This window comes from Anomalospiza imberbis, chromosome 3 (assembly GCF_031753505.1).
Source record: "Anomalospiza imberbis isolate Cuckoo-Finch-1a 21T00152 chromosome 3, ASM3175350v1, whole genome shotgun sequence".
Lineage (NCBI taxonomy): Eukaryota > Metazoa > Chordata > Aves > Passeriformes > Viduidae > Anomalospiza > Anomalospiza imberbis.
This window is the reverse complement of record NC_089683.1, coordinates 70,149,303-70,162,567: the sequence shown is the minus strand read 5'-3', so window position 1 is coordinate 70,162,567 and position 13,265 is coordinate 70,149,303. Positions and strand designations below refer to the sequence as shown.

The window sequence follows — 13,265 nt, the reverse complement described above, 5'->3', positions numbered from 1 at the left end:
AGAAATAATTTCATTTAAGGAGCTTGCACTCTTTGCAAAAGTACAAAGATTGATTTATCACTTCAGCACATGGTTCGTCCCTCTGCCTATCTGGTGTTCCTTAAGGCAAAATAAGCTTATAAGTTGCATGACTGATTTGTTAAGCTCTTATCCAATTAATTTCTTCTTAACCTACTCAAAATTTATTATCATTGTCTACAAGGATCACATCCAGACAAAATGAGTCTCTGCCTACAGCTACAAAATGAAATCAGAAAAATCCCTCTAGTGGGAACAATTCATACAGCAGGAATTACTAGTGTATGAATTCCCAGAATACAGCAGGCTTCACTGATAAGCAAGTTTTATTTTATTGTTCTTCTAGCAATAGTACATTTACACCTGCATCTGGCAGGGCTGTTTCAGGCAGGAAAGATGAGAGAAGCAGTATCTGCCAGCTGGTAAATAACTTTTCAGACAAGCATAATACAAACTTATTTCCTCCAAAACCTTCAAGGAACTTGGATTAATTATTTTGTTTCCTAAAGCCAGATAAGTCCTCATTTCTACTCTTCTCTCAATTTTAATCTTAAAAGGTTAATTTAGCAGTACTTGGCTACTTTTACACGAATGGAGGGAAGAGCTATGTATCCATCCTAAAGCTTTTGGAGGTACCTGTTTACCCACTGTGACTTAATGTGCAGTATTATTTATAGATGCTGGAGCATCTAGAAATTTGCAGAACCCAACCTAAAACAAAATTAAATGGTCACCCTATGTGGAGTTCAGCTCCCATTAAAATAAGTAGGAAGAGCCCTGCAACAATCTTCATTAGTAGGGGATTTGATCCTCTCTGCTGCTTTGATCACATGAAGCACTTTGGGAACCAGCAGGAAACACATTCCCACTTTCTTAATCAGTTCTAAAAGACTAAGGACCATTTTTATGTAGAAACTTACAATTAGAGGCCCAACATCCACTTCCTTTTTTGTCATGAAGAGCTCCTTAATTTGTTCACATTGCAGAATCTCTTTACTTATGTACTTTGAGCAGTCAGTCAGTGTTTTGCCATATTTACAAGGCATTACAGATGTGAAGTCTGGGCCACATGTGTATAAGTAAAATGCTTCCTCTGGTCCAATATTTGCACCTAAGATCCAGAAAATAATCTGTTAACTCTTTACGATACAATAGAGCAAAATTCATACAGTGGCTAGTAGGATCAGAGACTTTACAAGGAATATCACCAACTGGATTTCTTAGGCTCTGATGATAAAACAACCAGTGCAGCCTAATGCTTGCTACTAGCTACAGTGCATCAGTGACTTCTGACACATCACAGGCCAGATTAATTCAGTGGCAAAGGCAACTGAAACCAAGTCAAGGAAATGACCTGCATGAACTAAAGCTCAACACCTCTGAATAATTTCACTTTTTAAAATTAAAAAGTCATCTATTCAAGCCTCCTCAAAGCTTTCAAATCATAGCAAGATTACAGATAGCAACAAAATGCTGCATTGTCTTGGAGACTTGGGCAGTGACTGAGCAGGATGCAACAACAACAGTTCACTACAACTGACAGAACAGGAAAAAACCCCATAGGAAGTAGGAGACCAAATGAACCTTCCTCTCCTTTCTGGGCAGCACATCTTGGGTCATCTGTGACCTGAGAACACAAACTCAAAAGAAGTATCCAGAAGGACTCAGGTCTGATGTGTGAGTGCATGACAACTGTACAGCAGCAAATCCAGGGCTCTCTGGATACTTCAGTTATGCAGGCATCAGGCACGTGGCATGTAGATTCTACAGGTTACATTTATGAGAAGTTTCTCACCTATGGCCCACAAATACACATCTGCACACACAGGACCTGCATGCACCACACATCCTGGGCAAACTGATCTCACTTGTGGAGCAGTCTTGACTGGGCCACATCATCTGAAATGCCAGGTGACAAAGCAGCAGGGTTCCAGCCTTCGGCATTAAGCAAACACCCAGAAGTACTAGATAAGACTTCCCAAGGAAGGAGGAGAATTATACTTCTAAGAAATCTCCAAAGTATTGCTACAAGTTCCAGAAATAAGCTTGCTTAACTCAGAGCATTCAGTGGTTTATATTTTGTTAGCTTTTTAATAGCTTTACGCAATTTGAAGCTAGCAGGTTAGCAGCAGGCAAGTGAAATAAATTTTCCAGGTAAGAGACTGAGTGCTTTAAGAAAAAAACAATAGAGCAAATATCACTATCTCTCTATCCCCTACTCCAAGGTATAATTTTAAAAAAAATTAAGAAATTTGCCAATTATGGCACTAAACAGAAAGCAAGAGAATATATCAGAAGGGCACATTAGGAAGTATCCAATACTGAAACATTTGCCTACATTCTCCCTGATATATTATGCTGCTAAAGAGTGTATTGTTGTTTTTACTGAAAAAACTTGGCATGTTAAAAAACATTAAAATAAGACATTGATTTTGGAGGGGAAAGTGGAAATGAGCACTTATTCAAGAAAAAAGCATACAAAATTACCATTAAATAGAAGCAGATTTCCAAGATCCCATCTACCCGACAATCGAAGCAGATCTTCTTGAGATGATGTGCAATGGCCAATCATGCAAAATGTTTTGTTACTGTCAGATGATAAGCTTGTTTTCCTTGGTAGTGCGAAATCTAAATTAATCTCACATTGCCTAAAAATACATATAAACAAATAAATTTAAATATTAAGAACCAATTAAAATTGCTATCTAAGATATTCAGCTTAGGTTTAAAATTAATTTTAATATTCAGTAGGTGAGAAGCCATGCTGTCATCAACAATAAGTTACTGAAGTCTTCAACTTCCAGGCACCTTAAAACTCAGTAACATAAGATATATGCATTCCAATACTGCACCGAACAGATGAGTAGAGTCCCAGCTAGGGTTGCTGCAAAATCAAGTTTTCCTAGCTTTGAAATTCCTTCCTTCTTTCCTCTGACCTCAAAGAGGAAATGGTATTTAACACTATACACACTTCTAAAATACCACAATTTTTCAATCATTTCTACTATTCCTAACAAGGCAAAGTCCTTTGAGCATGCTCATGCACATCATGAAAACTGTGGTTCCCTAATGCTGAAAAACACCATGTTGAGGATTTACTTGGACCAGGAAACATTGTCAGAACTGGTATGCTGCACAGCCAGAGGCAATAAGCCTGATGCTTTCAGAAAGCATCCAATTAGCTGTATGTGCCTTTACATAAACAGACTGATTGGACTGTAAAGGTCACTCAAAGCTTCCTGAAAGAGTCTAACTATTAGCAAACTAGCAACTAAATCTATATACAGAGAAGCCTCAACAACTACACATGGGAAGAACATTGTAGCATTTTTAGCTTTCCCCTATATCTCCATATTTGGACTTTACTGAATACCAGTATGCGCAGACTTAACACAGCTTACACAGATTGGACTTTAGGAAGATAGGGTAAAGACTGATATTTAATTAATTCCTATTTCTCCAATCAGTGAATAATTCATGCAGGCACAGGCCCACTCAACCTAGTAGCAGGTATCTCATTTAGGAGCATGGACCTTAACTTCTCAGTAGAAGTACTACTTCTCACCAGCAGTTCTTATCTGAACTATTTTTTTAACTTCTTCCCTAGTCATTCTTCTCAGCAGAACAAAGTGACTGCCTTTTCTCCTACTCCTGTTAATTTCTACTTCCAAAAGTATTGCCAGTACCTGATCTACACCTCCTTAATTTGGATTCAACCAGATACATTATGCCTACTGCTATCTTCATGCCATAGCTTATTTTGGATCTTATTCAAAATCTTGTAGCACTTGCCTCTTTCTTCATTTGTGATAAAGAAAAACATTGATGTCTGCACTGGTCCATGGCATAAACTGACAATTCTCAAAGTAATCCATGAATATTCTCGATATCTCTAATATTCTAAAGAATTCCTAACAGTGTAAGATACTCCCTTCTCCTATCCTCCTAGAAGACTACTCAACCTGAACTGCAGCTTGCACCAAAATATTGCAATGCTTTCTTACCAAAAAATATCTTTAAAAGAAGATAAATATCTAGGTACAACTAATGTGTTCTTTACCTCTGACCAGAAACCCAGAGCAACAGCTTTCCACGGAAATTTTTCTTGCCTTCTGGCTTCTGCAGGTATTTTAATGTCAAATGCTGCCACCTGCCCACAAGGAAAACATTCCCTGGAGATTCAGCCTGTGCCAGCAGACCAGCTTTCATCTCGTCATTTGGATCCATACACATACTATGTAAACAACAGAAAAGAAAAAATGAGGGCATGTGTTTTCGCATTTGCATTTTAAGCCCCAAATCCACACCTTTTGGCTTCAGTTTGAGATTGTGTTCCTTAACTTCGACAGGTAATTTTTTTTTTGATTACAGCTCTATTTTTAGAGTACTCAACATAAGGTAGGGAAATCATCACAACACTTTAATCTTTGTTACTTAACTCGTAGGCCTAAATCTTCTTACATTTAACGTAAAAATATCTCTATTTTAGAGAAAAGTTCAATTCAATTTACTGAAAAAAATGCAGGTGCTTTGAACACAGAAATAAAGTGTTCTAAAATTGCAGTTTTAGACACATTTCAAAGATACTAAAGCATTATTTATGAGAACTAATTTAGCGCTAAAATGTGCTCAGAAGATTAAAACCAAGACTGTCCAAGTAAGTATTACACAGCAGCAATTTTCAGAGCTGAGGTGTGATAACCTACAGCTTCAAAAATCTTCTCCATCTTTTCACATTTATTGTGCCATTTCATTAGAACTTGAATTACTGCTTGTGGGCAGTTATTTAGAAATGGCTACATGAAACACGCAAGCCCAGAGTGTAACAGCTGAAGCTGATAAACCTACAGATCTGTATCTATTACACTTACTTGATGTTGCCCCATCAGAGTGCAAGATGTCTCTACTATATAATTTCTCTACTCTCCACTAGTATTCTCTGCAAGTTGCTACGAGAGGTAACAATACAATATGTCCACAGGATTGCTTCTAGACTAATACACCATACCGAAATATGAATGCTCCAGTGTTCAAGTCTGCCCAAACTTGTATCATCAGAGCCTTGGAACCCAGTGAAATTATGTGAATACAGCCGTCTTCAACAAGTTTGTCTCCAAGGCTTACATATTCCACTCCTATAGACTTTGTTTCTTCTAGAAATATAAACATATTGCAATTACAATATAATACAACAACAATGCCTTTTCCAGCATGTATCAAGTGTGAAAAGAAACCGTTCAGGCACTGCACAGAATTGGTTTTCGTTTGGTTGAGATGGTTTGGTTTGGTTTTTTAAAGTGGGTTGAATAATAAGTATGATTCTCTTTAGAAACCTAGGTCTCAAACAGAAATAGAGTAACATAACACTAACTCAGCACTTTATATGTTTCTGTTTGTGATATATACATCCACTGAGCTGAATACACTCAATCAATTATGCTTTTGACATATCATATTACATTCCTATGCTGAACTATCAGTGTGCACCAAGAAATCTTCAGTTTTCTTCACAAATCATACCCTTTAAGCATAATCAGCATTTTTACTTTACCAAGCAAAAGCACAGACCTAACAAAAGCACCTCTAGTGAGTTCCAAGGTTCAGAGTTGGATTTTCCCTCCTTCTATTTAAATACAAAAAGAAGGAAAAGGGAGTAAAGGTATTCCAAGTGTTGTGAATGGGATACATTTTAAATAAGGAATTTTCCCTTTACAAATTATAATCCAAAAGATTCTGCTTAGAACAGTTTGAGAGCAGTTGAGTCCCTACAAAAGTATAAATATAAAGTTATTTTTCAGCTAATGGTATTTACATAGTGCATACACAAGGAATGTTAGGAGTTATACTGAATCAGCCTGAAACTTGATCATCCATACATGAAATTAAATAAACTTGAGCAGTTTTCCATAACCACAGCTGCAGCACTTATTATTTTCATCATAACACGAAGTAGCATAAATGTCACTGAAGTTACAAATTCAATGAGAATATTACATTTCTAAGGAAGCAGGCATTAATCTAATTCAAGAACTAGGGTTGGAAATGTTGTATATTTGGTACAGTAGTCATAAAAAAAAATCAGAAATACTACCACTGCTGTTCAATATTGATCATAAAATTTCAAACTTTTGTATACAGTACATAGATTGGAATATTTGTAACCAGAATCCTTCAGTGCTACCTAAATAAAAACAAAATACTATATCCTCACCTGTGCTGTCAAAACTGTTCTCTCTTACAGCTATGAGTCTGCTTCTTCTCTTGACTTTTTTCCCCTTTTCTGCTGAATTTTCTGCTTCATGAGCATACTCCAGACGAAACCACAGTGAGAAACTGAAGCCATCGGACATGTGTGGCCAACAGTTTTGCCCAACTAAAGGCAAGTGAATTGGGGCTACATGCCAAGAAGAAAGTAGCTGGTGACTCAAATTTTCACCATCTGCCTCTTTCTTACTCTGTGACAATTTTGCTCTTTTTAGTAGTCCAGCATTTTTATTGTTGGAAGCACCAGCACATTTTTGTGAGGAACTGCTACTCAAATTTGTGTCATTCAGCAAAGGAAAGGCAAGGTACTGTAATGGATTCATATAAATATTAGTGTCTACAATCTTCAATACACCCTTGAGTAGTACCTCCTAGAAGAAATAAAACAAATAAATGAGAAAAAAAAGGAACTGTTTATACCATATAGTCAAGTATCATGTCACTAAATAGAAACCTAGTCTCATTTAAACTTGGATTCATGTTTTTCCAAGAGAAGTGAGCTTGTATATCCAAACCTACATACATTGGCAAAGCATCAGGTAGCAACTTCAACAGACTGTGGCCCATCATAGCTTTGGGATTTAGTCTGGGCAGCTCAGACTTCAAGTTACCATGCTTAGGAATCAGCTGAAATGCAGCAGGTGGTCATTGCACAATCTTATCTCACTCCCGTTACGTGCATAAAAAGACAGCAACTTTTACCCTGTGTTTTGAGGCGGCTTAAAAAGCCACACACAAGCCATAACTTTGTTATTAGATAACCAGTAACAAAATTAGCTGAGCCCATAAGCTAAAAAGTATCTCTTATTATTTGGCTGATAATTTACAAGCTATCTTTGAAAAACTGACTTGTGACTCTTTGTTTGGTTTGGTATTTCACACTGTAGAGTAATTTTTAAAATGTTCTTCCACTAGTATTTTTCTACAGACTCTCACAGAAACCAGAGTTACTTCAGGAGTATATCCCACACAAGCAGCAGATTCCAGCATCACACCAACCAACTTAGAACACTTTTGAAAGTAATTCCTGCTGTTAAAGCATTCTCGAAATAGTGAGTTGCCTCATAACTTTAAAGGAATTGCTTCCAGTTTTAAAGTATTATTGTTCTGTCATCCATAACCACAATGTCAGTCTCCTTGAGAGGATTCTTGGTTTCTTGTGCTGAAGAGTTCCCAGGGCCAACACACCCTTCAAAACCCTTCTGCTTCTCATCTCCTATTTCCTTTTCCAGTTTTGAGAAGGAACTGTTTCTACAACCAAATTTTATTTGCTCTGATCAGTTCAAACATCTCCTTATTTCCCAAATTCTTGGTCACAAAAGGATTTTTTTTGCTTATTTTTTCTCATCAGACCTCTGAATTTCGCTATGTGCTACTCCATACATACCGTACAAGGTGTCTTCTCCAAAAATATCCTCAGAAGAAGAGTTAGCTCTTCTGAACAAGTCTGTGAACTCATCAAGGAAACTAGCAGATCTACTAGCACCACCTGACATGCTAAAAATAAGGAGACAATAATATTGTTTAAACAGATTTTTTACACTTAAAAAAATTCATATTCTATACTATTATGAGGAAAGATTAATTTGGAATTTGAAGTGATTTCCAAAACCAATTCAAATTAAGGAAGCAATAACAATTACAACATGAATTCTAAAGAGATCCAACAGTACCTCCTGACACTATTGGTCAAAATTTCACTGAATCAAGCAGTGCTATGTTAAATTTTGTCCCAAGTTTGCAAAATGGAGTGAAAGTCTGAGAACCAAGCATCTGCCTTGCAAAGGATCTCCCCACAAAGCCACCATGGATCCAAGTCCGGGGATGGGTTTACATCACCTCCTGTTGTGAAGCACCCTCATTACATGAATCTACCTTAGGGCAAGCATTTCATCTGATTCCACATTTTTGGGTTAGCAAGCTGCTTTCCAGTTAGAAATAAAACTCAAGGCATCATCAACATCTGGGTTACAAAGAAATTGGAAATACAGACTTATATTGTGATGGGAATGACAATTCATCAGCTGCTATTTTTTCCAAGAAATGTTTAACACTGTCACACTAGTGTTTATGGTTTCAACTATCATTATCACATCTGACAGTATTTCTTTAACTTACTTCCACTGGCTCAGAAATAACCCTATATTTACACTGAAGTTTCTTACAAGTTAAAAAAGCAGCTGCATAAATTCACACGCCAATGAATTTCCTTTGTCAATTTTGCATTTGCACTGTTTGACTGTGTATACATTAGATTTTAAAAATCAATATTTAAGTTACTCGGACCTTTAACTCACCATGAAAACTAGATTCTGTTTGTGTCAGTATATTCAGAAATCCTCCCAAAAGGTGTTTAACAGCTCCCTGTTGAAAAGAATAGGTAAAATGAATATCTAAAGAATATACCCCAGCTCAAAGAGCTAAGAAAAATTCTTCTAATCAGTTCCTGCCTACTATCGATTTTAATGATAATTTAGATTATTTGAAATTATGGACTGTTTTTATATTTGGCAATGAACAATCTTTTGTGTTCTGTACGGTCCAGTTGCAGAAGAGAGACTTTGATTTCAAATCATTATCTTTTGCAGGAAGGATACTCAATTCAGTTGTTTAAAAAGGTAACTAAAAGAAACTCCAAAGGATCATGTGGGCATGACCAGTTGCACAACTAACTTCTAATACAAAGTTATGAAAAAAAAAGCATGGAATATTTTTCAGGTACATGATTCACAGTTTCTAAGAGTACATATTCAATAAAAAGTTTAGAATGCTCACATATACACACATACAAGCAGATATCTGCCCTTTTTTCCTTAAGGCCTTGACAATCAAATCTATCTGTAGGCATTGAACAGTCTTGATAAAAAACACCTGCAAAACTCAAAAGCTTTGTAGGACAAATACCTTTTGATAAATTAGTTAGCTCCTGGAAACCTAAATGGAATGCTATTGACAATATCAGTCATTTACACTGTTTCACATCTTACCAAATCCCAAAAAAGTGAGAATTTTCGAGATCATTATTAGGTACGATAAAATTAAAGATATACAACTGCTAAACTATTGCCTCTGCAAGTAACATTTTTACCTGTTCTATAAGGACAGTGGCATTTCTTTCCTTCTGATTGATGATATTCAGGCAGCTTTGGAATACATGAGCAAGCACATCTAAACTTGCATTACCAGCTGAGAGCAAGTTTAATTCTAACATGCAGATTTCAGGATACATTAATTCTCCTTGATTGATGTTTTCAGCGAGGCCATTAAAATAACCTGAAGAACCAGTACATCCTGGTTCCACCTTGGTGTCTGCTCCTAAAAAGAAACCACATGTGTCTTACTGAAACTTACTCAGCTGAATGCATTTTGCATGATTTAAGCAGAACATCCAAGGACATATCTCCAACCTTCTCATAGGTACAAACCAAAAATAGTCACTAGGTTATAAGCAATTTTCAGAAATTAGCATAATTTTATATTCCACTTCAGATTTTTCTATTTTCCTGCTAAGACAGAAGGGCAAGGATGCAATTTCTCCCATTACATGCTCTTAAACTATCTGGCTTCATTTTCTGGGACACACAGAGTAATGGCAAAATATGTAGTTAATGAAACACAACATTAAAATCATTGTAACAGAGCCCCAAGCTTCTATACAAACTTTGAGCCTTCCAATAAAGGAGACATATTTAAATAAATTGATATTAAAAGGCTAGATGAAGCAATTTGTTATTTAACTCTGAAAATACACATGACAATATCTGCATGACAATCAAGGAAAAAAAATTCAAACATGTAAGCCTCCCCTTTATGTTTTGGAGAGACTTTAAAATACATTACTTAAAATTATTTGGTACAGACATATGTTACATGCATATGTATCATGGAAGTTTTTCAGATTCATTTTTAAATTCAGAAATATTTTAAAATATTAAAAATCTATTGATAAAGCCTAGTCTCACAGGTAAACAGCAGCAGTTTGATGCAGTTCTATTAAAGGCTGTTGCTGTTCATGCTGATCTCATACCAGAACATAAGTACCCAGGTGTGCTCAGCACAAAGGAAAAAATTAAAGTAAGTTCACATTTAAAATTAATTACACAAACAGAATACAGCAAGATTTGTGCACATCAATTGATTAGAATAATGAGATATGTTGTATAACAAGGGGGCTATCAAGTCAAATTAAGCATGTGATTGGGAAAAGCCAAATAGTGCTTGACAAACCTGATCACCTTCCACAAGCGAGAAACCTGCTGGGTTGATGTGGAAAGAGCAGTGGATGTCTACCTGAATTTCTCCAAGGCTTTCCACAGTTTCCCACAGGCTCCTCCCAGAGAAATTGATGCATTAGGATGGCGACAAGGGGTCTGTGCAGTGGGTTGGCACTGACTGCCTGATTGCACCCAGAGGGGGGTGGTAAATCCTTTTTAAGCTGGACACTGCCACCAACGGGGTCCCCAAGGGTTGATATTGGGCCCAATGGTGTTCAATAGCTTCATGAGTGATCTGGGTGATGGGATCAATCCACCCTGATGGAGTTTGCCAATGATACCAAACTGAATTGGGAAGTGGGTGGGCACTTGGGAAGGGAGAACCACCCTGCAGGAAGACCTGGATAGGCTGTATGAGTGGGCTAACAAGAACATTATGAAGTTCAACAAGGACAAATTTAATGTTCACATGGGAAAATACAATCCAGGAGTGCAGTTCAGACTGGGATCTGCATGCCTGGAGAGCTGGGGTCCCAGTGGACAGCAAGCTCAGCATGAGTGAATGTGTGCTGCTGTGGCAAGGAAAGCCAATGGGATGCTGGGCTGCATCAACAGGGACAAAAAATACCTTTATCCCACTCTATCCAGTGCTTGTCGGGCCACACCTGGAATACTGTGTTTGGTTTTTGTCCCCACTACACAAAAAAGACAGGAGGAAAGGTTGAGAGAACTGGGCTTGCTCAGCCTTAAGAAAAGGCAGCTTAGAGGACATCTTATCACCATTTAAAAGGTGTCTACAAAGAAGGTAGACTCCTTTTTTTTACAAGAAGTCATATGGACAATGCAAAGTGTAACAAGTACATGTTACTTCTGGGGAAATTCCATATAGACACATCAGAAAGTTTTCCCTAATGAGAAATCAGACATTGGAATAAGTCTCCCCACAGAAGTGGTACATTGGGTACTTCAGATTCAGATGAACAAGGTGCCAGGCTATCTTGTCTAGATCTTGTGATTTAATAAAGAAATATGGATATTGATCTAGTACTGATATCCAACTGTGACAGACAAAAACTCTCTAACAGTTTAAAGTTAGAAAGTGTATGTTTATTACAACGCCGGGCAGCGTGCGGGATAGCTCCCAAATACACACTGCGCCTTTCAGATGATTAGAGTCCTTTTATCCATACAAGTACTGAATACCCAAAATACAAATACATATTCATCATTTTGGTACATTCCATCCTCGCTTCGTATGCTACTCATTTCAAAAGCTATTAAGCATGTGTAGTTTGTTCCTTGAAATGGGTCGGTGGTCCCTTTCATGGGGAGGGGTCCCAAAATGAGGAAGTAAATTAAGTTTTCCTCATTCTGGCCTTTCTACCTTTTCAATGCAAATATGACAAATGAACTCTTGGTAGAACTCCCATTCCCTGTCTTCAATTGGTTTCAGAACAGAGGAGGCCCACAATTGTCTTACGTTCCTAAAAGCTATTTGTCAGTTTCTATATTCTTCATTATGAATCCAGCTAACTAAACATTGTGTTGACAAGCAATCAATTATTAGTTAACTACTAACTCTTATCTTCATCAAGGCCTACTCATTTATTTTAATTAACTCTAGTAAGGCTTATCTCTAAACTCTTAGCGCCTCTAAAATCTCTAAATTCCTTAGAAGTTTATGTTTAACTTGCTTTTGTGAAAAAAGGTTGAACCAGATGATCCTTGAGGCCCCTTTTAATTTGGTATTCTATAAAATAATTAGACTATTTAATTTTCACCAGATAGTTACAATTCTAAAGAAAAAAAATTGAGCACTGATTTTCAAACTACTGATGCATACCTCTGGAGTTTCTAGATCACAATAACACATTTGAGCAACATGACTTTAGAGCAAGAGTCACATATACCACAATAATCAAGACAGAACAATTTCTGTAACACTCAATAAGAATATTTATTATCTCTCCATCTGTAACTCCATCCTACCAGAAGTAAATGAAGTTAATTATTTCTGTCTATTAAAGGTGCTTGCACTGTTTCAGTACATCTCAAAAGGCAAACAAGTTTTGCTATAACAAAGACAGCTTTGTACATTCCAAAAGTTCCCATTTACCTTCATTCTTGGTTTCACTATCATCAGGATTACTTTCACTATCTGCTTCATATCCTTCCTCTTCAGCAAAAAGTTTAACACTACAGCACTGTGATTCTTCAGTTTCTTCAGAAACTTCTCCAGGCTGTGACATAGGCTCCTTCTCAGTGTAATGGGGCTGTACAATACAACCAAATAGACTGTCATTGTTCAGGACAAAAAAATCTTTGGATCAGAAAAGCAAATAATTTAGAACCGTCCAAATGCCTCTTTTTTCCAAGCCCACTGGGAAAAGAAACAAATTAATCATACACTTCCAAGAAACCTGAGATACGTTAAAAATACTTAATTCTTTTGTAAAAAACTGAATCTGCAAAGAGGGATTTTTCTTACTAACTACCTGATCAAAGTTTTAGGAAACAGCGTTAGAACTGTTTCTAAATCACCATCAGCACGCACCTTGACACTCACTCAAAGGTGAAGATGTCTACAGCCACTAAGGTCACTCAAAAGTCCCATTTGAAGCCCTTTCTTTAGGAGTTCATCACACTGTTGTGAGACGAAAGAGTAAAAAGAACATCAGGTTGAGTGAGCTTGCTACTTTTTGGGGCATGACTCATTTCTGAGCAGTAATTGTGGGGCCCATAAGAAACAGCATTCCACTTTGGTATGAG

The 13,265-nt window shown here is 37.0% G+C and overlaps 1 protein-coding gene across 3 annotated transcripts in view; it reads right to left on the bottom strand.

Moving 5' to 3' along the window:
* LYST (lysosomal trafficking regulator) overlaps nt 1-13,265 on the bottom strand; it is a 77,340-nt gene that overhangs the window by 40,320 nt on the left and 23,755 nt on the right. For all 3 annotated transcript variants that reach the window (XM_068185025.1, XM_068185026.1, XM_068185027.1), the window contains 9 exons: nt 12,613-12,769; nt 9,371-9,597; nt 8,580-8,646; nt 7,670-7,779; nt 6,230-6,653; nt 5,027-5,171; nt 4,079-4,252; nt 2,506-2,666; nt 939-1,129 (listed from right to left, as the gene is read on the bottom strand). In XM_068185025.1, the coding sequence (XP_068041126.1) occupies nt 939-1,129; nt 2,506-2,666; nt 4,079-4,252; nt 5,027-5,171; nt 6,230-6,653; nt 7,670-7,779; nt 8,580-8,646; nt 9,371-9,597; nt 12,613-12,769 (1,656 nt within the window). The remainder of the gene's footprint in view (nt 1-938; nt 1,130-2,505; nt 2,667-4,078; nt 4,253-5,026; nt 5,172-6,229; nt 6,654-7,669; nt 7,780-8,579; nt 8,647-9,370; nt 9,598-12,612; nt 12,770-13,265) is intronic.